This window comes from Paramisgurnus dabryanus, chromosome 9 (assembly GCF_030506205.2).
Source record: "Paramisgurnus dabryanus chromosome 9, PD_genome_1.1, whole genome shotgun sequence".
NCBI lineage: Eukaryota > Metazoa > Chordata > Actinopteri > Cypriniformes > Cobitidae > Paramisgurnus > Paramisgurnus dabryanus.
The window spans coordinates 9,706,573-9,732,572 of record NC_133345.1 but is presented as its reverse complement, the minus strand read 5'-3'; the positions used below and the strand labels follow the sequence as shown (position 1 = coordinate 9,732,572).

The following is a 26,000-nucleotide window of genomic DNA, read 5'->3' as shown; positions in this document are numbered from 1 at the left end:
AAAATCAATGCATCAGTTTTAAAATGATGGTCTGTGCCCTTCACATCAATCTTCAATATAATCTGCCACACTTTGCTTTGCTCCTTGCCTACTGTGCAAAAGACCACTTCTTATGCCCCGCTTTTCAGTTTCCCATTTCCCATTTATCTGTCCATCAATCTGCTTAGCTCTCCCTCTCCGAGCCCCAGAGAGGAAGTCAGTGTATGATTGGAGAGGGCTGCTTTTATAGTGCAGGTCACTCTGTGAAATTCTCTGTCCAGGGTGCTTCACCATTGGTCCTCGGGCTTTGCCCATCATATTTATAACACTGATAAAATGTGCTGTGAGCATAAAGGCTTTAAAGTGGTGGATGTGCCTTTTTTTTGGGGGGGGGGGTACAAAATTATAAAGGAATCAGTTCCATCTCTCTGCCTTTTGCTGCTGAGTTGTTCTTTTTTATAGCTTGTAAAAATTATATAGGGATCATGACATCATTTTAGAAAGCAATCAAACTGATTTTAAAAATAATGAAAGGGGATGAAGTCATGATATTCAGTTTTGTTAACCATTTAAATCTTTGTTGCACTGTCCTCGCAACACAAATACAGTGTGACCAGTGTGTGTAGTCGAATTTACATACAAATTAGGTTTTTTAAAATAAATAAATCTTGAACTCATGTTATTGGTTTGAATTAGTAAAAGCGCTTTCTGCCTTACTCAACCACAAGCCATTACATTTGTCATGTCGAACTAGAAGTGAACCGAGAACTGTTTTGTGAAATAAATTAGTTTAATTACTGAGTGGTTGTTCATTAAACGTGTAGTTAAAGATTAAATGCATTTAAAACATAGTTTTGTAAATGGTATTTTAAAGATAAAGGGCCTTATTATACACCCGGTGCAAAGCGGGCAAGGCGTGGCACAAGTGTTTTTTTGTTTTTGTTGTTTTAGCCCAAAGCAGTTATCACTTTCACATCCTGCGCCATGTTCTTTAAATACTGTAGCAATTGCATTTGCGCCTATTTGTGCACCCATGGGCATGCTGGTCTGAAATTGGTGTGTGTAGGCCCATTGTTGGCACGTTTCTATTTTGAGGCAAATGAAAGTTACCAACTAAAACCTGGTCCTAAGTCATTGGTAAATATTGTTTTTGTTATTTAAAGACCACTTAAAGAAGTATAGCCACTAGCCAGTCCATTAAACAAACAGAGTTAAGTTACACCCAGAGGCGTAACCCTGACAACGCATGTGCGTCTGATGAAACCATCTATGTGATGGCTCAATGTCATCTCATTGCAATTCGTACGTATGTTACAAGGTGGCTTATTCATATTTATTCATACAATCATATTCATACATTTTTGTACAATTTGCCTTGACCCCTGTGACATTGGGGTTAGGGGTGGGGTTTCGTTATTGTATTTGTTATGATAATCATATGTTTTTGCATGATTAACGTCATACTAATTCATAGGAATTAGCCAACTCGTAAAAAATGTATGAATTTTCATGAGATCAGGCTGGATGTCTTTGTACCTGTGGATATTGTGAGATGATAACCATTTTTAAGTAATTCTTATTAAAACACTCACAGCACTCTCCCAGGTGCTGAAACGTTTCGGCTCATGAATAGGGCCCAAAGTGTGCCCTAGCAGCACAGAATATAAATGAAGTTGTTTGTTTGAGCTATCGTAATGTGCTGGACTTGTTAGGGAACAGAAATTGTTAGGTGGAATCAGAAATGTAACCAGAATCCTAATAAACTCCTTACAATACCCCTCCCTAACATTAAGAGATGTTTCAAAGTCAAAAGTCTTCCTGCCTCAGACATTCTCTTAAAAAAAAAAAAGCATTTCAGTAGCATTCAGACCGTGGGGCAACCTTCCTATATCTCTGATGAAGCCAATACAGAAGTGACTTAAACTGCAATTCATTGACTGGCCACTAGAGGCTGGTTTCAATTCCCATAGACCTCCATGTTAAAATGCCCATCTTTAGAACAGAAAATAATATGTTTACAGCTGGTCTGTATAGCTAATTTTGCCTTTCATGACAAGTGTCAGGGGGGTGAATTTTTTTGTAACTCATCCGTTTAAATTATATTAAGCTTCAAAGTTCTGCATAATTAATGGCGTTGCCACTTGAGCGATGGTTGACTGTAAATAGAGTCAAGCTAGGCGGGCGTGGTTTCAGCAACCAGCCACTTCAGCTTCAACCAAATCCCACCTCTTTACCCATTTTCGAATATCGGGGAGTGATGCGTTCAAGATGGCGACGCAATGTACCACCTGCTATTGGCTTCAAAAACGATTTTCAGAAACATATGAGTGATGTCATGGATACTATGTCCATATTTTTTTACAGTCTATGATTCAGACACACACACTCAGAAATAAAGGTATAAAAAAAGTTGTTTACATGCGGTTTTTATTTTCTGATTATTTGCTATTGATTGTACTTATTATTCACGCATAGACCAATGCAGAGCACAAATGATGGACTTACATATACTGTCCACTGTTTTAATTTACTTACATTAAATGTTCTTATGGACGTATTTTGTTATTCGGTGCCGTGATGAAGACAGAAATATTATGACAGTATAATGTAAGATGTAATGTGAGATGTTTCTGGATGAAGGCAGACTGCTGTCTCCTAATTTTGTCAAGTTTAAAGTGACAACTATTGTACCTTCTTGCACCTTTATTTCTGGGAGTGCAAAAAGTGATTTCCACTGGTGTGTTCTTTATGTGAGATTTATGTTGGCAACAGACGTTTTGAGTCATCTAACACTGCATGTTCTCTTTATTTATAAAGATTTATTACTTCTAAACTCATGCATGCACATTATGCTGTTGGATCTGCAGATAGCATCTCAGCACTGGATTGATTTTAGAAATGTCTTGGTGCTTTATTGCAGCTAACATCAAATCTTTTAAAGACTTGTTTACACAGATGTACACAGGGTTTAAAAATCTTGTTCTGTGTTTGTACGATTGGAACTAGCTCCAGTTTTTTTATCAGCAGGAGTTTTATAAGAAGTTTCAAAGTAGTTCTGCAGAATGTTAAGATCCTGTTGGGTGCGCTTTCATTCTTGTGTTACTGATAGATTTGCATGCTTTTCTTGGAGAGCTTTAGCAGAAAATGTCAAGAACTTTCATCAAGCTTTTTATGGTATAACTTTAAATAACACAAATTGCTTTGATGATTTGCCACTTTAGCATGTTTATACCTAGATCAAAGTTTCCCAGGGTACTGGTTTTTATTTACTGATAATATAAAGAAGGCCTCAGGCCATGTTTACCAGTATAATGTGTCTAGTTTTCAAGTCTCCAGCTTTCCTTTTGAAGATTAGAAACTCTGATTTTGGCAAATGTTCTGCAAGCGAGCAGGATCGTTCCAGGAGGTCAATACAATGAGGTTTATTTTGTTTGATGTCTTAATAACCTTATTTTTGAACAACCACTAACATTATCGCTGCCCCGTTGGGCAGACTGCAGGTAAATTAGGGCTCATTTTAAATGTATTATTTCAAATGGTTATTCATCAAATGATGAAATATTTCATGTGATGAAATATAATCATGTGTATGTCCAGGCATATTATTATTTAAACAACATATTAGCCAAAAATACAGATGACACTTTAAAGAACCAGGTACACTGGTGGAGTAATGCTGTACAGTCCTAGTAAATCAGACTGTGATCGTCCGTTGCATCATCCACGATATTGTTTCTATGTAGTGCAATTGGTAGAGCATTGCAAAGGGCATGATTTTGATCACAGAGAAGCACACATACTGATAAAAGTAATGCATAGATTAGATGCACTATAAGCTGCTTTGCATAAAAGCATTCACCAAATGCATAATGCAAAATGTAAATAAACAATATACTGTAACACTCACATATTCAGGAATTGTACAGATTTTCTTTGGGCATGTTTGCATTGCTACTTAAAATCACAAAATTGAATACAACATGTATGTGCAAATAAACTGCTTGACACTGTGCATATTGCATCTTTCATTTTTGTTATTTCTTTATTATTCATTAAAGGGCCCATATTATTAGTTTGGACATACATGTGTGTTGGCAGTGTGTGAACACAACAACCCTACATTGAATCCACTCACTCATTAGACATGCTATTTTGATTGTCTTGTTAATGTGATGTCACACTGATCAAGCCCTGCCCACAGCCACTGACAGACTTGTTAATTTTACACAAAAGCTTTTCTAAATGTTTGTTAGCACATTGTAGCACTAATGTGGCTAAATATACTATTGTCTTAGACTGTATTCACAGGCATCAGATCAATTTGTAAGCACTCACTGTCTATTGGTAAGGGTGTGAGAAGAAGCAGCTCATTTGCAACAATCATTTTTAAGATGTAAAATAAACCTTTGGTGTCCCCAGAGTACAAATGTGAAGTTTTAGCTAAAAATACCATTTAGATAATTTATTATAACATGTTAAAATTTACACTTTGTAGGTGTGAGCAAAAATGTGCGGTTTTGGGTGTGTCCTTTAAAATGCAAATGAATTGAAACTCAATTGTGCTGTGAATTATTTTCTCTCGCTCTCTCTCTCTTTCTCTGCACTAAATGGCTGTGCAGTGGTTGGATAGTGCAGATTAAGGGGTGGTATTATTATAATAAGAGCTCCTTGTGACATCATAAGGAAAGCCAAATTTCAATGACCTAATTTTCAACATGCTTGCAGAGAATGGTTTACCAAAACTAAGTTACTGGGTTGATCTTTTTCACATTTCCTGGGTTGATAGAAGCACTGGGGACCCAATCATAGCACTTAAACATGGTTAAAGTCAGATTTTCATGCCATTGCCCCTTTAAAGGTACACACATGAAAACATTTTGCTCCCATTAAAATAGGAGCATTTTGGACATGCTATAACAAAAGGTCTGTGGGGTATTTTGAGAGGAAACTTCACAGACACATTCGATGCACACCTGAGATCACATCTTGTAAAAATGATAATAAAGCAGGACAGAAGCTAACTAATTTACAGAAAAACTTGGCTTTGAGCCTGACTAGATTTGAATGTTTTTGAGTATGTAGGCCAATACTTGAGTAATTTACAAATCAAATGAGGTCTGTTTATCTTTGATAACTCATATTTAATGATGAGTTTGTTTATCTTTATTCCAGAGATAAATAGACCCGCTTAAGAAAAAGCTGACAATTTCTGAATACGTTGTGATATGAGTGTTTTCACTGTTTGTCTTAAAAATGGCTACACCTTTAATATTACTTGTTTGTAGTAGATTTCATTTATGTGCTGGATAAATAAGATTTGATGTCCCCGAAACAACTTAGTTAAATGATAGATGTTGTTTTATAGATGTCTCTGTGGCACTCAGTGCAACATTCGCGATACTGAATTTTGTGGCACTTATTGAATTTGGGTGCACATACCGATCTGTTGTATTTGATTACTGGTCTCTCTGTTGGTAAAGTTCGACTTGGCAGTGTCTGATCTCTCTACTGGCAGTAGTCTGATATCTGTGATTGGTATCGAGCAGTAAACTCCTAGAAACTGGATTTCCCACATGAACAGTACATCATTTCTTAACATTAAAATAGAGTGTGAAGCGCTTTGGATTTTGTTCCTCGTTCCTCTTTCTCTTCTGTTGTATTTTCTTCCCCTGTAATTTAATGCAAAACGAAAAGCTTACTGAAAAGGTGTATCATGATAGGGAAAATGTACAAAAGACTTGTCTCTCCAAAGCGAACAGAGAAAGATAATGAGAGAGCAAAAGATACAGCTTTCAAATCTAATGGAATCGAGAGGTCTGTGTTTTATAATATAAAACTATAATCCAAAATTAAAAGTAAATACTTCATCCTAATCAATCAAAGAAAGCATTATGAATACATAGACTATAGGTTTCCATCTTGTTAGTACACAAACCTCAGGTGAGGTATCAATATTTGATTTTGGCACTGAATGATTCGGTTTATTTTGTTTACCTGGGCAGCTTTCTGGCAGGGTGCAAGATACCTCCAAATTAGACGGTTGTTAACAAACCTTACGCAGCTTGATATTTAGTTTAGTGCCAAATATACACCAGGCCAAACTGAGATGAACATACTGAGATGATTATTACCAATATTAAAATTACCTAGAAAATGGGGAATCTGTATGGAGCAGTCCCTGTTAAAAGGTCCTTATGTTTATCATATATGCACAGAAATGTATACATTTGGCACCAGTATGTACCTTTTGGGTACTAATATGCCCTCTCTGGTACCGGGATGAAGTCTCTTTAGGTGCAAATATGTACTTTTTGAAAGTGCACTGACATAGCATTTATTTGACCATTTATGAGGATGATGTAACATCCTCACAAACTTTCTCTTCGTCCTCTTGCTTAAAGGATTTATCATTTTTTCTTGTTTGCTTTTATCTCTCTGTCTCGCTTTATTTCTGTCTTTTCGGTGTCCCTCTGCTGTAGTTTTATTAGCATGTGAACCATATCTTTCCACCAGCTCTCTTGCAACCAACAAGACTGCTGATCATGCCAATCAAATGCCCAAATCTTTAAGGATTTGTCTTTATGAGTAGCAGAAGTAATAAATAGGCAGAGGGAAATTGCTGACATCATAGATAAAGGATTTGGCAACGCATTTGCATGTACATTATTATAGTACAACCTTATTAGCAGCAGATAAGGGATTAAAGGATCAAGATGACATGACGTGATACGCTATGAACTGGACTGTTGAGATAATGGATCAACTGAATGAGAATGTGTGTGCGGAGCCTTGCATAGCCAGACTTTGAGCTGTTATATACAAAAACTTTCTAATTTGCATGCTAAGAGGTGGGATTATCTGAATTGCATTACTAATAATAATATGCATACTAATTGAGTGTTTTTATTAAGATACAAATATTTGATATACATTGACATTGCTCTCCCACCTCCTAAATCTCTAATATTTTTTTTTTTCTAAAACAACGTATTGCGATTTTAATGTTACTGCCCCCTGAAAGTGAATCACTTACATAGCAATCCTCATTCAGTGAGGGATAGAGCATCTGCCACATTAAATCTAAATGTAAATACATCTTTGCATTCTTATGTTTTGTATATACTGCATGTAGTATATATCAGAGAAATGCAGAAGTTAGATTGGTAACAACATGTTTCAGTAGAGATCTGATGCACGCTTGTCATAAAGAGTGCAGACAGCAGGCCTGTTACGGAAGGAAAGGCACACTATTTCGCTCAGGTTGCCAGATTGGACTTATTAGGGTGAGTGTTTCGCTTTTATCAGACTGGAAAGATTTTACACGAAGTGACGCCTTGATGTCATGCCTGAGAAGTTAAGCAATGTCATGAAGCGCTGTGAATGTGTGCGTATGCACTGGTGTATGTGTGTAGATTGGATTGTGTGTTTATTGTGGCGAGGTGTTGCTCTTCAGTTCAGTAGCTGTGTATGATGAAAGTGTGGCATTTTCTCAGATGTGACTCATTTGCACTCTGTGGACCTAATGAAGTATTGAAAGGGATGCTGGAAGGAGAAGAGAAAAATTGAGTTGCCTAACAACCAGAAAAGTAACTGGGAAAATTAAGCGAATGTTTACACTGCAAAAAATGATTTTCTTACTTAGTAGTTTTGTCTTGTTTTCAGTACAAATTTCTAAAAATTCTTAAATCAAGTTGTATTTTCTTGATGAGCAAAATGACCTAAGAAAATAAGTCTAGGTTTTAGACAAAAAATATCAAATTTAAATGAATTTGTGGTTAAAACAAGCAAAAATATCTGCCCATGGGGTGAGAAAAAAATCTTAAACACTTAAAATAAAAAAATTCTCACCCCATTGGCAGATATTTTTGCTTGTTTTAACCACAAATTCACTTAAATTTGATATTTTTTGTCTAAAAACTACATTTATTTTCTTAGGTCATTTTTATACTGAAAATACCACAAAAATACTGAGTAAGAAAGTCATTTTTTTTGCAGTGTACATGTGTGTGTATCTATCCATACACAAAACAATCCTTTAGGGACAAGTTCCGCAACAGAGAGCTATAGTGAAAAAAACTGTCTTTTGGGAATATCTGGGATGACATTATTTAAAGAGCACCTATTGTCCGATTCACGTTTTGCATTCCTTTGGTGTGTAAGTGTGTATTAGTACATGTTAACAATATGCATAAAGTACAAACCCAAAAGTCAACGGTGACGCGAGTTATTGTCTCAATCTCTTTTCTTGGACTACAAAAAACGCACGGATTGTAGGCAACCGTTTACTTCCTGGGATTGGTGATGTAGACAAAACCGACATTATCATATTTCATTTCATATGTAAGTTTACTCCTGTTAGCCATCAAATCATTCAAACATGGTAAAGAGGGTCACATTTCCAGCTGACGTCAGAGGTATTTAGGCCAATCACAACGTACAGATTAGCTGGCCAATCAGGGACACGTAGATTTTCAAATCTGTGTGTTTCAGGAAGAGAGTTAAATCTGGAGCTACAAAAATGTATGGTATGAGGAAAATCGTGTTTTTTAATCATAAACAACACAAACACATTGTATTATACCAAATACACAAAATAACATTGTTTTTAGCAATGAAATATTTTATTTTATTTTATATTTATATTCTAAACATGCAATAAGTGTTCTATTAAGGGTTTAAGGGATAGTTCGACCAAAAACGAGATTTCTGTCATCATTAACCCATGTTGTAATAAACTTGCATGAGCACCATTTACTTCCAAAGTACTATAGGAAAATGAACTACTATGGAAGTCAATAGTGCTCAGTGAGTTTGGTTACAAACATTGCTGTAATTATCTTCCTTTGTGTTCAGCATGACAAAGAAATTAAAACGGCTTTGTAATAACTTGAGGGTGAAGAAACCCCATGACCCAAAATAAGACTCTGTGCTGGTAATGCCTACTTAAAATGAAATTGTATGTGCCACGTCATTACTTCTCAGTTCATTGAAGAGCATATACAGTAGGGGTTTGAAAGCAATTTAATAACTTTGTATACATGTGAAAATTGGGTATGAGCTCACAAAGAAGTGCTGCTGTATTTATCATTCAAAGGTCAGGGAGTCGGAACTTGATGGTAAAGGGCAAATAAAGTCATTTTGAAGGTTTCTCATCTCTTCAGCTTTAATCCCGGAGGGTCTCAAAGGAGATTTTACTACAATTTTAAGGCTTATACAATTGCACTGCGTATTTGTCAGTGTGACCCAACAAGTCCCACTCACTTTAGTGAAAACATATTTAAAAATAATAATAAATAAACCCTCTGTAGGGATTATTCAGATACACAACATATTCCTTCATAGTCTGTCACAGATTTGTGTCTTCTATATCTTTCAAACTTTAGACTGACTGTATACTGTAAAATCGTCCCTTGCTAATTTATCTAAGACTAACTCTTATCTTTGAATGAATGGTTTTATTACTCACACTAAAAGCCTTCAGTTTGTATCATAAATAAATTTGTTCTAGGACATGTTTTAGTGATTGTTATGGTTGGATAAAGCACTGAACATTATTAAGACTATAAATATAACTGTGATGAACTGACTATAGGAATTATGAGGATTTCTAAGTGTCCAGGTAATATGTGAAGCCCTTAACAAAATGTACAGTACGGGAGAGCGGGGCACAACCTAACGCTTTTTGGTTTTGGCTCAATCATTGAATTTTTTTTTTGAGTTTTATTATATTTTTACACAAGCAACACACACATCTCTGCTACAAATGAACATTTGAAGTTTGTTTCAAGTACTTACCATTCTTAGACAATTACACCAAATGTGACAGAAGTGCAAACGTTACAACTTACCCCATAGGTGGGGTTAATTGTAACAGGCAGGGGGTTAGTTGTAACACGTGCTTAAAATTAAGTTTGCAGGCAAATATTTTAATACTATTTTGTTATATACTTGAAGTGGATATTGTTTATATATCTGCCTATAATAGACAGGTATCCACACTGTATTTAATAACTACACTAAAGTTTCAAAAATTTAATTCTGAGATAATGAGCATCAAAGTCAGATTTTAGCCATTCATTTCATTATGATTTCAATCTTTGACGTGACCTTATTCAATCAATATTAAAGATATGAACAAAAATAAATTTGACACAAGATTTTTGATAAGACAGGCACATTTATTTTGTTGGCAGCCAGCAATCATTCGTGTGTAGCTTATTTAAAACAATGGCAAGAATTACGTTAACATTAGCTGTTTTTATATCGTAAGTGCTGAGGGGTTAGTTGTAACACAGTGTTACAATTAACCTCGCTGGGTCAAAATATTTTCAAGTCCTCCAAAAAAGTTGCTAAGAGCTGCAGACATATTTCAAAACGATGCTGTTTTCGTCAACAAAACACTGATTAATATGACGAAGCATTGGATTTGCTATCTAACACACCCAACTTAGAAACCGAAAAAAAAAACATACGATGAAAAAATTTACTTCAATGCCACCAAAACGTCTCGGGTTACGAATGTAACCATTGTTCCCCGAGAAGGGAACGAGACGCTGCGTCGCCGAAGCTACGCTATGGGAACGCCCTCTGCGTGATTGCGTCTGAAGCACGTATGTCAAATCAGTCCAATGGTCAAGTGACACGTCATAGGCGGGTGACGTGGGAACCAGGAAGCTATAAAAAGAGCACCCAGCAAGCCAACTTCAGCTAAATTGTGCCGAAGCAAGGCGAGACAGGGATGCAGGGAGTATGGCAGGGAGACGCAGCGTCTCGTTCCCTTCTCGGGGAACAATGGTTACATTCGTAACCCGAGACGTTCCCCTTCGAGGGAACTCGAGCTGCGTCGCCGAAGCTACGCTATGGGAACGATGTACCAAAACACCATACTACCAAATGCCTGTCTGTGTGTAAAAACGCGCACAGCTTAAGACATGAGCACCTGGGCTCCAGGCGTAGCACCAACATCTAACTCGTAAAACCGAACGAATGTGAGCGGAGAGGACCAGCCTGCCGCATCACAGACATCCTGCATTGAAGCCCCTAGCCACAAGGCCTTAGAGGCTGCCATACCCCGGGCAGAATGAGCCCTGACGGCGATAGGTGAAGGCCGTCCAGTGGTCTCATAAGCCAGAGAGATAGTCTCAACTATCCACTTACTGAGTGTCTGCTTGGTCGCCGGCAGGCCTTTCTTGGGCGAGCCAAAGCACACAAACAGTTGCTCAGACCTCCTCCACAAAGAAGATCTGTGAACATAGGCATCCAGTGCTCGCACTGGACACACCAAGTTAAGCTTTTCCTGATTCCTATCCCTAAATGGGGGAGGACAGAGGGCCTGAAGTACGACAGGTCGTGGCACATTAGTCGGTACCTTAGGCACATAGCTGGGCCTTGGGTACAAGAAAGCCTTAACCATCCCCGGCGCGAATTCAAGGCACGTAGGGGAAACCGACAGGGCCTGAAGGTCACCCACTCTCCTCAGAGAAGTGACTGCCAACAGAAGTACTGTCTTAAGTGCCACAAACTTGACTGGAACGGTCTCAATGGGCTCAAACGGAGCCATGGACAGACCTTCCAGCACAACGGCCAGGTCCCAAGCTGGGACCCTGGGTCGGACTACAGGCCTCAGCCTCCGAGTGCCACGAAGGAAGCGAACCACCAGCGGGTCTCTCCCAAGGGATTGCCCGACCAAAGGAACATGGTAAGCCGAGATGGCCGCCACATACACCTTCAGTGTAGAAGGAGATAACCCTGCGGTGAACTTTTCCTGCAGAAACTCCAAGACTGTACCAATTGGGCAGTTCACAGGGTCATGCAGGTGTTTGCTGCACCAGGAAGTAAAGACTCTCCATTTAAAGGCATAAAGCTTCCTCGTGGAGGGAGCTCTGGAGTGAAGAATGGTCTCAGCAGCCTCAGCTGAGAGACCAGATTCTATGAGTCTGGCCCCCTCAGTGGCCAGACCCACAGTTTCCATAACTCTGGGCGGGGGTGAAGAATCGAGCCACCCGCCAGAGAGAGGAGATCCCTCCTGACGGGTATTTCCCAAGGTGAGCCGTCGAGGAGGGCCACCAGGTCCGAGAACCATATCCGGTTCGGCCAGAGTGGGGCTACCAACAACAAGCGGACGTTGTTGCGACGAACCCTCTCCAGAACTCCCGGGAGCAGAGCGATCGGGGGAAAAGCGTACAGCCGTAGCCTCGGCCACGGCTGAACCATGGCATCCAGTCCCAGCGGTGCTGGAAGTGTGAGAGAAAACCATAGCGGACAGTGTGTCGTCTCTCTGGACGCAAACAGATCCACTTCCGCCTGGTAAAATCTCGCCCAGATGGACTCCACCACCTGAGGGTGGAGCCTCCACTCCCCGGGCCTCAGCCCCTGTCTCGACAGGACGTCTGCTCCCTGATTCAGACACCCGGGAATGTACACTGCTCTGAGGGACAGCAACTTCCCCTGTGTCCACAGAAGGATATGGCGCGCCAATTTGTACAAAGGGCGTGAACGCAAACCCCCCTGGTGGTTGATGTACGCGACTACCGACGTGTTGTCTGTCCGGACTAACACGTGATGGCCCCGCAGGTGAGGGATGAAACATCTCAGGGCGTAGAACACTGCCATCATCTCTAGGCAATTTATGTGCCAGCTGAGCTGTCTGGCCCCCCATAATCCATGAGCCAGATGGCTCCCCATAGTTGCTCCCCAGCCTGTGAGGGAAGCATCCGTTGTCAGCGTAACTCGACGGAACTGAGCCCCCAACATCAGTCCTTGGGAGAGAAACCATGGTCTCTTCCAAAGATCTAAGGCACGAAGACATCTGCGCGTGACCTTGATCAGACGGAACGGGTTGCCCCTCGGGGAAAACCCTTTGGTTTTGAGCCACCACTGTAGCGGTCTCATGTGAAGCAGCCCAAGGGGTATCACATTGGATGCTGCTGCCATGAGGCCCAACAACCTCTGAAATTGTTTTACAGTGTGTGACTGGCCTAACTTCACTCTGCCTACAGCCAAAAGAATGGATTCCACACGAGCAGGGGACAGATGTGCCTGCATTGTCGTTGAATCCCATATAACGCCAAGAAAAGCTGTCCTCTGTACTGGAGAGAGCACGCTTTTCTTTGCATTTAGCCTTAACCCCAGTTCTCTCATATGGGTCAGCACAGCATCTCGATGCTGCGCTGCCATACTCTCTGATTGGGCTAAAATTAGCCAATCGTCTATGTAGTTTAAGACACGGATGCCCCGGAGTCGTAATGGAGCCAGCGCTGCATCCATGCACTTTGTAAATGTACGGGGTGACAGAGATAGACCGAAAGGGAGAACCCGATATTGGTAAGCCACGCCCCCGAAGGCGAACCTCAGGAATCTCCTGTGCTGCGGGAGGATAGATATGTGAAAATACGCGTCTTTTAGATCTATCGTCACAAACCAGTCCTCGGATCTGATTTGTGTGACGATCTGCTTTATAGTTAACATCTTGAACTTTAGTTTTGCAACAGACCGGTTCAGATGACGTAGATCTAAAATCGGACGTAACCCCCCGTCTTTCTTTGGAACTATGAAATAGCGGCTGTAAAACCCTGACTCCCTGTTGTGAGGAGGAACACATTCTATGGCTTCCTTGCACAAGAGAGTTTCTACTTCTTGTTCCATTATTAGAGCCTGCCCAGCACCCACTATGGTAGATAACACGCCGTTGAAATGGGGTGGCTGGTTGCAAAACTGAATTTTGTAGCCCTTTTTTATTATTTGCAAAACCCACTGAGACACGTTTGGCAGGAGTTTCCACGCTGCCCAATTTTCTATAAGGGGGACCAGCCTCTCGAGACTGGCTTTTTGTGTACTGCTTAAACTTTCCCCGGTGCCCTGAACCAAACTGGCAGGGTTCAACCTGGGTGATATTAATGCCTCCCTCCTCGGAGAGAGGTCTTGCGTGCCCCGCGCACGAGGCACACAAGAATATGAAGCCGCTGTGCCCCGAAACACACACTGCGGCGGGGTTAACACACTGACATCCCGAGGGCATCGAGGAGAGACGGGCACCGTGTTGTGAGGTGACTGCCGGCTCTCCCCGATTGGGGGCTGCCCTCGGAAACATGACACTACGTCCCTCAGGACTTCTTTTTAGCCGACGCCTTCCTCGCCATAATAACAGCCCTCAGGTCTGGTTTCTGTTTAGAAGATGTCTGAGTACGACCGCCCGAACCCCAGTTCTTTTGAGGGGGACCACGAGTGGCAACACTACGCTTCTGCGATGCTCTATACGATGGCTGCTCCCGCCCAGCAGCCCTAGAATCAAGAGCACGGCGGGGGAGATAGCGTTCGAACGCCGCCGACTGCTTACGAGCCTCCGCAAATCTCTCGACGACAGTGTTAACGGCATCGCCAAAAAGACCGGAGGGCGCAACGGGCGCGTCTAAAAGGAATGCCCTATCTGAGGATTTAAGCTCAGACAGATTAAGCCATAAATGGCGTTCCGTGGCTACGAGAGCTCCCATCGATCTACCCACGGCTTTAGCAGTTTCTTTAATTGCCCTGAGTGACACATCAGTGACTCGACGAAGCTCTTTAAAAACATCAGACGTACCCCCCGCCTCGGTATCCAAATCTTTAAGTAGTTCTGCTTGGTACGCCTGTAAGACAGCTAGGGTATGCAGTGAAGCCCCAGCCTGCCCTGCAGACTTATACGCTTTACCCACTAAAGATGAAGTCAACCTAACCGGTTTCGTGGGAAGCGAAGGCGATTTTAAAGATGACGCCGCAGCGGGGGAGAGATAGCTCGCAAGCGTCTGCTCCACCCGGGGCATCGTTAAATACCCGTGCTCACCCATCCCCACAATGTTGGAATACATGGTGGCGTGAGGGGTATGAACACGGGCCGAATACGGGGCTTTCCATGATCTCGACAGCTCGCTGTGGAGATCAGGGAAAAAAGGCATGTTGCGCCGCGAAGGTTGAGATTTTTGCTTTAAAAAACGCTCGTCTAACATGCTCTGAGGACGAGCGCTCTGTGTCTCCGCCGGCCAGTCTAACTTTAAGCGAGCCACAGCATTAGTGACAACCTCCATCAAATCATCGAACGCGGGGGACGAATGAGAAGGCTCCTCAGCGTCCACCACGTCCACAGACATAATATCGACTTCCTCGGACGACGATACATGCAAAACTGGGCTCCCGCCCTGGGCGGAAGAAACCGCAGCGCGTGCTTCCGAATCCAGAGACGGGGCGCTAGATCCCGCGGGTGAAGGCTGAGAAAGGGGAAGACCCGTCTCAAGCTCGTCCGCGAGATCTAGTTGTGATCCCCACGATCGCAGCTTCCGCCCTGCCTCGGCAGCAGCGGGGCCAGAACCGTGGGGAACACGCGGCTCACCACCCTCCTCGAAGAGAGCGAGCCGCGAGCGCAACGTACGGAGCGGCATCCTTTCAGAGTGTGCACAACCACCCCTCTCAAGAGATGATCGTGCGTGTTGTGCCCCGAGGCACATAACACAAAGACGATGCGAGTCCTCGCTCGTAATGAAACGAGGACACGGGGAAGCACACTCCTTAAAACTTTGTTTGGACATAATAATGACACACACTCGCTTGCTGAGGCACAAAGAGCTGAAGTTGGCTTGCTGGGTGCTCTTTTTATAGCTTCCTGGTTCCCACGTCACCCGCCTATGACGTGTCACTTGACCATTGGACTGATTTGACATACGTGCTTCAGACGCAATCACGCAGAGGGCGTTCCCATAGCGTAGCTTCGGCGACGCAGCTCGAGTTCCCTCGAAGGGGAACACTCATTCATCAATAACTCTGTGGAAAAATGTTATACATTCTAATAATTTGCGGGAGATTGTCTTGTGGCAGCATGAAAAAAAATACAGAAAAAACAAAACGCTCAACCTTGTGCAACAATGTAAACAGTCCATGTTACAACTAACCCCGCGTTAGTTTTTGCCCTGCGCACCCCTATGTATAAATATTATGATTTGAAGGGAGGATAGTGCTGACATTATTTCAGACCAGATCAAACTGGACTGCTGGATTTTTTTCAGTACAATCATTTTGGTTTTATAAGTAATTTTAACTTTGATTTTTATATTGACTAGTGATGAGTATCTGTAACCTAGTAAAATAACTTAAGCTTATTCAGCTAGTCAAGACAAAAAAAAACAAAATGACATTTTTTTTACATTGCTCCCCAACACCTTTCCCAAGTTTGTGTTATATTTCTCTCATTATATGCAGTATTTAATGCTCACATGTGCATTATATGCTCACATGAGTAATACAGTTGAGCATATTAGTGCTGTTACACTAAATATCAGCACGCTTGGTTGGCCATTACATGACCAGAACTACATAACTTCTGTTTTGTAACCAACAGTACACTGCAGTGGGTTTTTCTTCTAAAGACACCGTACAGCTCCCCTAACACTTAAGTTTTATTGTGGAAAACTGTTTACTCTTTGTTTATGTTGTTTCACTGTAATGAATGGTAATTTGGTCTTTCTTGAACATATTAGCATCATTGTTAGCACCAATGTAGTTTAATTACACACAACTCGAACATAAAGAAACAATTCCACTCTGAAGCACTCTGAACAGAGCGGACCAAAGTCTGTCATTTATCTCACACTCCCATTTGTCTCCTCATCTCTCAAGAGCTGATGAATGAAGAACAATCACCATTTCTCAGCATTGGGCTCCACTCAGCACTAAGACAAAGTGTCTCTGCACTTACTCTGTGTTTTTGTCTCGAATACAATCAATTACCCTTAGCTGTGTAAATATAAGACAATGTGAACCACTGCTCAAGTGCTTTGACAGTCATTTTGTCTTCATCTGTATTCCTGCTCTCTCTCTGTTCCCCACAGACAGATTGGTGTATCATAGTGAATGAGTCAATGACTGCTGTGGAGCGCCTGTATCTGGCCCAATAGTGTGGAGTCATCACGCCCTGGGCTCTGAAGAGAGAATGGACAGACGGCGGGACTTCAGGATGGGGAGTAGACCTTTATTTGGATGGTCAGTGAAGGGTGATGTCATATTATGCTGTTGTGATGTCATGCCAATGTTGCAACGTTGTCTTATTTGCAGGTTTGGTATCTGCAAGCATATGTGCTTCACCTGAGGAAAAGCAATAAAAAACATACTATTACTCAAAAACAGATACATGAAAATTATTTGGACAACCATAGTGCACTTCTTTAAATAAAGAGCCCCTGTGAATGTCTTTTTCTCCAGTGACCACATAATAAGACACTCAACCCTGGACAAGATGGGAAATTCCGAAATAAAAATTACAGTCCGAAGCCAAATGAAAAAAAAACTCAGCCAAAGGCCGAATACCGAATACCTTTTTTTATTATTATTATTATTTTGCTCATTTTTTCACCATTACACAAGTCCTTTTTACTATATTTATTTCACATTATTTAACAATGACATTTTTTTAACATTCCAGCAGTCATTATAGGGGCTTAAACCTGGGGTCTCATTATAAAGCATGCTAAGGCACAAAACAGGGCTGGAAATTTGCATTCTTTTAAGTAATGATCCTACGCACAGTTTTTTTTTAAATGAGACCCCTGGTCACTTCTCTGATCAGATAGCTATAAATAGACTTATTAAAACTGTTCAACTGTACATTCGACCACAGTCTTGGCTAAACAAATATTAATCCGATCTTTTATTCCCACACAAAATGCAAATAACCTATTCATTACTATGCATTAAGAAACTTGCAACTACACATACAGCACTGTTATTGAGCAGCGGACACGCACCTGTGTACACGGTTAAGCACGAGCAAAGGGAGAGAAAGAGAGATGGAAGCAAGATTGACAGGAGATGACAGTGAAAAAGCGCTCAACAAAGCGTTCTAACAAAAAGCGTATTGTTAATAAAGCAATAAGCCTCAAGAAGCAGTGGGTTACCAGTGCATTTTATAATAGCTAAGGGGTGTTGTTAGGAACGACGCGAAATGGAAAAGCTGAGATAATTTCATTTTTGTGAAGGACTTGTTAGAGATCAAATTCAGAACTTACACAGTGTTTTTAGTGTTGAGTGAATGCGTCAGTGTTTAAGTTGGGTAAGATCGCCACCTAGTGGATAATAGCGGAAATATGGATTTGAGGTAAAACTCATCAGAGAAGTGTTTTCTCTTAATCGAAGAGATAGCTCAACTATATTTATTGACATTTATCTGGATATCGCCATTAATTGTGCAATTGTAGAAAAGATTAAAGTATGATTAAAGACTGTGGTGTTTATTTTCATGAATCAGTATGTAGCAAAAGTGGCGCAATGATACTTAAGCTATGTAATGCGGTCTGAACCGTGGGGTTACCGGGGTATTTTATCACAGCTTAAAATGCGTTACCAATCAGAATGAAGGATCAGAACTGTTCGCTTTATATAAACTTTTTATTTCTGGTTTAATATAAGCATGTTTGTCATTGTAGGACTTTACTGGTTTTTTGAAGTTTTTATTACATACTGCTGACGCTCTTCATCATTCTAAAGTCTCTCATTCTTCATGCTTGTGAATTCAGCAGACAAATACTCAGGATCGCCACTGCCGTGTCTTTCTCATACGCTGCATGGTGTTCAGGATGTCTTGATTTTAAATGATAAATAAAACGTGTAGTGCCGTATGTTTACAAATCTTTCTCTGACACTTTAAAATGCTTTTACCAACATGTTTGCTGCATTTGCGCATCTCTCACTCTACGCTGGTTACTATTTGATCGCGTCATCAAAGATCTCATTGTTCGGTAAAACGTAATCGCCCTTTTCACTTGTTCGGCTGAAAAAGATTTTTTGCTATTTTCGGCCAAATAATTTCGGTGACATTCAGGTCCATCCCAGTATGATATTTAAGGAATCTATTTAAGGTTGGGATTTAAGGGGGTGTTATAGTTAGGTGCTACACATAATAGGAGAATATGTATAACTGTATGAATAACTGCAATCTCTTAAACATTCAGATGTTGTCTGACATTATTGTTAAGGGCAGGTCTCTGCTGGGCTGCAGGCCGTTTTGCTCTGTCTGGTTCTCATTGCTTAGCATAGCCAGTTTAGTCTCAATGGGAGTGTTACTTTTAAGAGAGCTAAATGGCCCTACAGCGGGGGAATCTGTGACCCTTCTGACCTCCACCACATCTGTGGTGGCTCAAATCGATCTGCAGGTGACAGAGAAAGAACCATTGCTGTCTGAATTTAGATCCCCAGAGATCCTCCTTCAGAAAAGGACCTTGATCTTGAACTCTTGTGGTGGGATGGTTTCTCAAAAGTGTGAATGTATGCAGGTCATTTTTGTAGATGTTGCATTTGTATGTCTAGGATATTTGATCAGATTAAATGTGCAAAGCTAAATACTAGATGCACAAAAAAAGATTATGAAATTTCAGACTGTGAAATGCAAGAAAACATAAGAAATTTAAACTTTCTGATGCAAGAAACATTTCCACAGCCTTTCGCAGAATAAAAATGATCAACGGAAAATGGTTTTGTTGCTGGGAGACAAATGTGTTGTGTATGTATGTGATTTACAAACAAACAGATGTTGTAATGAATATGGCTGGTGTTGTGTCCATAATGTTTTATATTTTCTGGAAACTGTGATGAAAACCTATCAATTTGAGAGCACTTGGGTCCTACCAACCATATTTTGTGAGTCTGTTATTCATTACATTTATTTTATATGTATTCTAATTCATAAATGTCTCGTTTACGCAATTCATGATATTCACAGTTGCTAAATCACTTCCATTTGCAATTTACTGTACAAAACAAAAGGTGATCAAGTTAGCACTGACTATAACTAGCCAGTACCACCAAATCATCAATGAGATATTGAATCATTTTTGCCATTTACCATTTATATTATATAACCTTTGTGTCAATGCCAAAGTCTACAATTTTCATTCACACTATAACAGTCATTGCAATAAATCGGCAATTATATTGGACCCGACAGCACATCTGAAACCCGTAACTAAGCGCTATTACTCATTTCACATACAAAGAGATTAGTCGGTAATAACAAAAGTCGTTTACAAAGTCTTAAAGACAGAAGCAAAAAATATTGTAAGTTGTTTGGTAGCACAGATTTGAAATCAGTATTTGGGCTGTAGGGGGGAGACCCACTTTGCACTTCGGTCATTTGGGCAGATGGTATTTGGCAACTCCATTGCGTGGCCTTACTGCTGACTTCTAACATGTGCCACAGCGGTGCCAGAGGTGCCAGCTGTGTGCAGGAGAGCGAGGATGGAAACAGGTATCATTGAGGCACAGCAGTCATTACGAGCTAGATAAAGAAAGATAAATACATGCGGAGATGCTTGTGTGGTTTGTCCTTTCGCTCCTTTTTATCTCTAACTCCTCTTTTTCTAGTAGCATCTTTCTTTTTATCTCTTCCTGTCTCTTTAACCCCTGCCAATGGATGCTGATTTCATTTACATTGGATTATTGCGGACCCCCCACCCTTTCTCTCTCTCTCTTTCTCTGTCTCGCTCTTTCTCCCCTCCAATTTTCACATTCATGTATTCAAGGTGCAATGAAAGTTGGGGATCAGACCATAAGTGCAACCTCAGTTTCTGAGAAAGAAGGATAATTCAGTGAGTTACAGCTGTTAGTGTCTGGGAGAGGAAGATATCCTCTGTGTGTCCTCAGGGTTTCAAGACCACGCTCATTGTCCTCATGCATGGTACATTATGATAACTATTTAATGGCTAAAGTTTGGTTGATTGAGTGTCATTATTATGCTGTTGGTGATTTAAAAACTACGCAGTTGCATTTCAAAGGTTTGCTTAGTTTTGCCTCAGTGGGACATGGATCTCATAATGAGTTTGTGGAAATTGCTTTTTTTGCTCTACATAATAAAAGTTATGCATGCTTGCCCAATAATCTGGGATATTATAACTTAGAAGATTTTACATGTTTATTTATTTATTTATTTTTATACTGTGTTGGTTTTCGATCGTAGGTAACATTAATGGTTATTTGATTGGAATTTTTATTTTACTTTAGTTTCACCTTTATAACACCTTTATGTCTACACGTAATTGTTCTTTTCTCAGAATTCAGAGTCAGAAAGCATAAAGCAATACATGCAGACAATGAAATGTACTATAAATGCCAAATGTGGCTACTTTTAGCAGAAGGGCTGGTATCTCCAGGGCATGTTATGATTCAGCAGGCATGGATGTTTTGAGGTTTAGCGTTAACCGCAGTGCCCTGCGCCGGTAAACAATTAGTCATTGGATTTGCAAAGTTTGCAAAGTTCATGGCATTGAACTTTAAATTGATAATGTAAAAGTTTTCTCTGTGGTTGTCTAGATCAACTAAACACAGACCCAGTGATGTGATGTCTTGTGTCACTGTGTTGTCATTATCATATTTATTTGTCTTATAAAGTGATAGCTCCAGCCAAATATCAAAATAATGATTTACTCACCCTCAAGTAATCAGAGATACATATGTCCATCATCTTTCAAACAAACACATTTTGAGTTATTTAGTAAATGTCCTTGCTCTTCCAAGTTTTATACTGTAATGTTGGAAAACAGGGATCAGGGAACAACTTCTAACTTTAAACCCCCAAAAAGTGCATGCATCCACAGAGGTAATCCACATGGCTCCAAAGGTCTTCTGTGAGTAATCGATGGGATTTTGTAAGAAAATGTCCATATTTTTTATAAACTATATTTCTTTAAGAATTTTATACACGTTAATGAAAAGCTTTCATTGTTGACAGCATCTCTGAGGCAATTAGGTCATTTTGATATTCAGCTAAAGTATCTATTTAAAATGGCACATAAAAATGTTAACTGTATGTGGTTGTCATTCAGAAGTCCCCTCTGATCTGATTGGGCAGTTTTTGTGACTGTAATTGTAATTGTAACTTTGGATTTCAGATGAACAAAGAATTATTTGTCTATATACACTCACCTAAAGGATTATTAGGAACACCTGTTCAATTTCTCATTAATGCAATTATCTAATCAAACAATCACATGGCAGTTGCTTCAGTGCATTTAGGGGTGTGGTCCTGGTCAAGACAATCTCCTGAACTCCAAACTGAATGGGACGGTCTGAGTATTTCACAATCTGCTCAGTTACTGAGATTTGCACGCACCACCGTTTCTAGGGTTTACAACGAATGGTGTGAAAAGGGAAAAACATCCAGTATGTGGCAGTTCTGTGGGCGAAAATGACTTTTTGATGCTAGAGGTCAGAGGAGAATGAGCAGACTGACTCAAGCTGATAGAAGAGCAACTTTGACTGAAATAACCACTCGTTACAACCGAGGTATGCAGCAAAGCATTTGTGAAGCCACAACACACACAACCTTGAGGCGGATGGGCTACAACAGCAGAAGACCCCACCTGGTACCACTCATCTCCACTACAAATAGGAAAAAGAGGCTACAATTTGCACAAGCTCACCAAAATTGTACAGTTGAAGACTGGAAAAATGTTGCCTTGTCTGATGAGTCTCGATTTCTGTTGAGACATTCAGATGGTAGAATCAGTATTAGGCGTAAACAGAATGAGAACATGGATCCATCATGCCTTGTTACCACTGTTCAGTGTGGGGGATGTTTTCTTGGCACACATTAGGCCCCTAAGTGCCAATTGGGCATGGTTTAAATGCCACGGCCTACCTGAGCATTGTTTCTGACCATGTCCATCCTTTTTTGACCACCATTTACCCATCCTCTGATGGCTACTTCAAGCAGGATAATTCACCATGTCACAAAGCTCAAATCATTTCAAATTGATTTATTGAACATGACAATGGGTTCACTGTACTAAAATGGCCCCCACAGTCACCAGATCTCAACCCAATGGAGCATCTTTGGGATGTGGTGGAACGGGAGCTTTGTGCCCTGGTTGTGCATCCAATAAATCTCCATCAACTGCTACATGCTATCCTATTAATATGGGCAAAAACATTTTTAAAGAATGCTTTCAGCACCTTGTTGAGTCAATGACATGTAGAATTAAGGCAGTTCCGAAGGGGGTCAACCACATTATTAGTATGGTGTTCCTAATAATCCTTTACGTGAGTGAATATCAATGAGGATGTATTGTTATAAGCAGCAATAACCACAGGTATGTAAAAGTAAAAAAAAAGCTTGTTTTGTAGCTGTAGTCTGCTTTGTGTTAGTCTCACAGAGTCCTTGAGTGAGAAGCACAGGCTTTATTGACCAAACCTAAAATTGAGGGAATTGGAACAATTGCAGTCAACGCTTTGATCTTTCCCAGCGGCCATCTGTCACAAATATGTTGAGCCGAACGCATGACGCTGGTTCATTACAGACGATACCGTGTTCGGTTCAATTTGTTTTTATTGTTCTCTGACCTTTACGTCTGTAATGAGTTGAAGCATGTGGGTGTGTAGATAAATCCCCCACCTATCACTTCATATTGAAGCGTTGTTTTATGTCTTCAGTCCTTTCAAACTACGCTTGCATTCCTTGTTCATAATTACATGTTATGGGTAGACTTCTTTCTGCCAAACACTAATGGGCCGACACCGTTGGATAACAGTCACATCTATGTTTTCCCGTTAGAGCAATCAGAGATCATTGCAATCAGGAGAATAATGCAGGCAAACTCTTTCCAACTGTTTGGGAGACTGGGAACCCATTGGGAAGAATTATTCAATCTCAATATGGAGCATTTATAGATCTGGGGATGTATATAACACAATGTTGATTTACTGGCAGAAATTTGTTAGAAAATGACCGTGTCCACAGGGTTGCCAGCGTGAGGGCATTAAGCCAGGATTTAAGGTTATGATTTTTTCCTTTTGGGTTAAAATGGGTTAAAATACTTTATCCGTATCCTAGTTGAGTGAAATGTATCCCTCTGTAGCTCTTTTGCACCATTGCTTTGCTTGTAAGACCATCCTGATCAGCTCAAAATAATGACATTGGCTCAACCAAACAGTTTCTGTTTGGCTGACCAGAGGGAGATGAGGAGGGGTAATAGGGAAACCTCTTTGATAACAGTCAATATTTTTGCAATTACATTTGGTGCGGCTAGCGGCATAGTACTTACTTTTAAGTGATTTTACTAATGATGTGTGTTGGTGTGTGTTTGTGTGGTTCGCAACATAATGGACCATGCACTTTATGTTGATGTGAAGCATGGAGTTTATCAATATAATAATGATTAATGATGTTGAACAGGTGCAGATGAAACTCAATGTCTGGGGAATCAAGAATATCGACTTACGAAACTTCATGCCATTTCTTATGCTGACTGATTGGGTCATCTGGTGTAAAGTAAACACGTTTCTGTAGTCTTCTCTCGCCATACCGATCCGGTTGCTTCAGAATAAATCATACAGTTTACCTGGCTCAGCAAGTCATGCTTGTTAAGGAAAACCCATAATCCCAGATGTATTATTAAAGGTGGTGCAAAAATTTTCCTATCATTTATATTCTATCCTTTTGCTCTTGCCCGTCTTTTCATCTGTTATAACTTTAAAGGAAACGTTCAAATCTTTGAAGATTAAAGAATTAAATTCTGCTTCATTTTTTATTATTAAACCACAAATAAAAGAGGATTTATTAAAATGGCTTTTTAACCATCATCATTACTCAGTAGCAGTTTGTATGGTTGAATGTGCTCAACCCAGTAATGATTAACTTGTCATACACATATTGCTATTGAGTAAGAATAGCATGCATGTCCATATGTTGAGGGAAAAGTTCTCATGCTGTACACGAGACGAAAGTGAGAGAGGCGGATTGAGAAAGATAAAAAAAAGAAAGATTGCTATCGGCTCCCAGACGCCTCAGCCATCTGGTACTCTATGGTCCTGCTGGTGGGTTCCTCCTCAGCCTACATTTCCACACGCCAGCCTCTGATTGGTCGGTACCGCAGGATAACGTGGTGATGTCATGGAATCATCTGACGAGCGTGGATGAGTCTCGCCATGACAACAACACTAAACCCACAGTATATTGGATTGAGTAGGAGGACTGCTTGCTGTTGAGTGTGTGACAGCAGCGCTCCCCGACAGACATGCCACTTTATAGATCCTTTGATCGTGACTTTAGTTCTTTTGTGCTTTTGTACTGTCTGACACAAAAAAAATCACACATTTACCTACCCACCTACTCACCTGAAACATGTTTTGAATGGAGCGAATCTTCAGAGATGTGCATTCGCTCATGTTAAAGCTCTGTAAATCACCCCTAGTTATTTTTGGTAATGCCTCAGTAAAGCAAACATGATGTTAATCATTTATGTGGACTTACAGTCACATAAAAAAAATGAACGGGCTGATTCTGTTAAACACAAAATCAATAAAGCATTTTTTCATCTACTGCTTTGATTTACAGGCAAAATATGACCAGTTTTCAGACTTCACACTGAGAATTTCCATGTTTTAATTGTGCTTCATTCTGGGTGCAATGAATTATTAATGAATTATACAAAACCAGACCCAACATAACAGCCCTGGTGACATCATTGTGCACGATCGTGGACACGTTGCTGATAGTGCTGCATTTTGTTATCTGATCAAATTAAAAACACCATCACAAATGCTCACAACACTTTGCAGAAGCTGCCGCAATGTTCAGTTTAACCTACTTGTGTACAAAGATGAAGGTTCGAAGTCCATTTCTTAATGTTTATATCTAGATTTACCCCTAGAACTTCGTTCATGTGCTTTAACTCTGGTCAAATATGATGCTAAAATTAATTCCTCTAATTTTATTTTTAATATGTTTTTCAATGCAATTAAATTGACATGTGAAAATAAACAAAAAATTGCAGCATTAAAATAAAATCTACTCACGTTGCATCAAATGTTCCTTTGTATTCCCTGTTTTGGCAGTGTTGACCAATATAGCCAATCACAGACGTGTCCGATGAGTGCATCAATATAACATTTAAATTAATTGTTGGTGTAAAATGTTTTTTTCACTTGTAAAATAGCAATTAAATTAACTTCACGCTTTTTAACTTTTTTGTCCGTGTAGTCCATGAAAATATGGCACATATGGTATTCTATTA

General features: G+C 40.3%; 1 protein-coding gene across 1 annotated transcript in view; it reads left to right on the top strand.

Annotated features, from left to right (window-relative positions):
* Positions 1-26,000, top strand: part of LOC135773388 (leucine-rich repeat and fibronectin type III domain-containing protein 1-like protein) — a 180,431-nt gene that overhangs the window by 87,627 nt on the left and 66,804 nt on the right. Inside the window, exon 2 of the mRNA XM_065282937.2 lies at positions 16,833-16,983. Within this exon, the coding sequence (XP_065139009.1) occupies positions 16,934-16,983 (50 nt within the window). The 5' untranslated portion in view covers positions 16,833-16,933. The remainder of the gene's footprint in view (positions 1-16,832; positions 16,984-26,000) is intronic.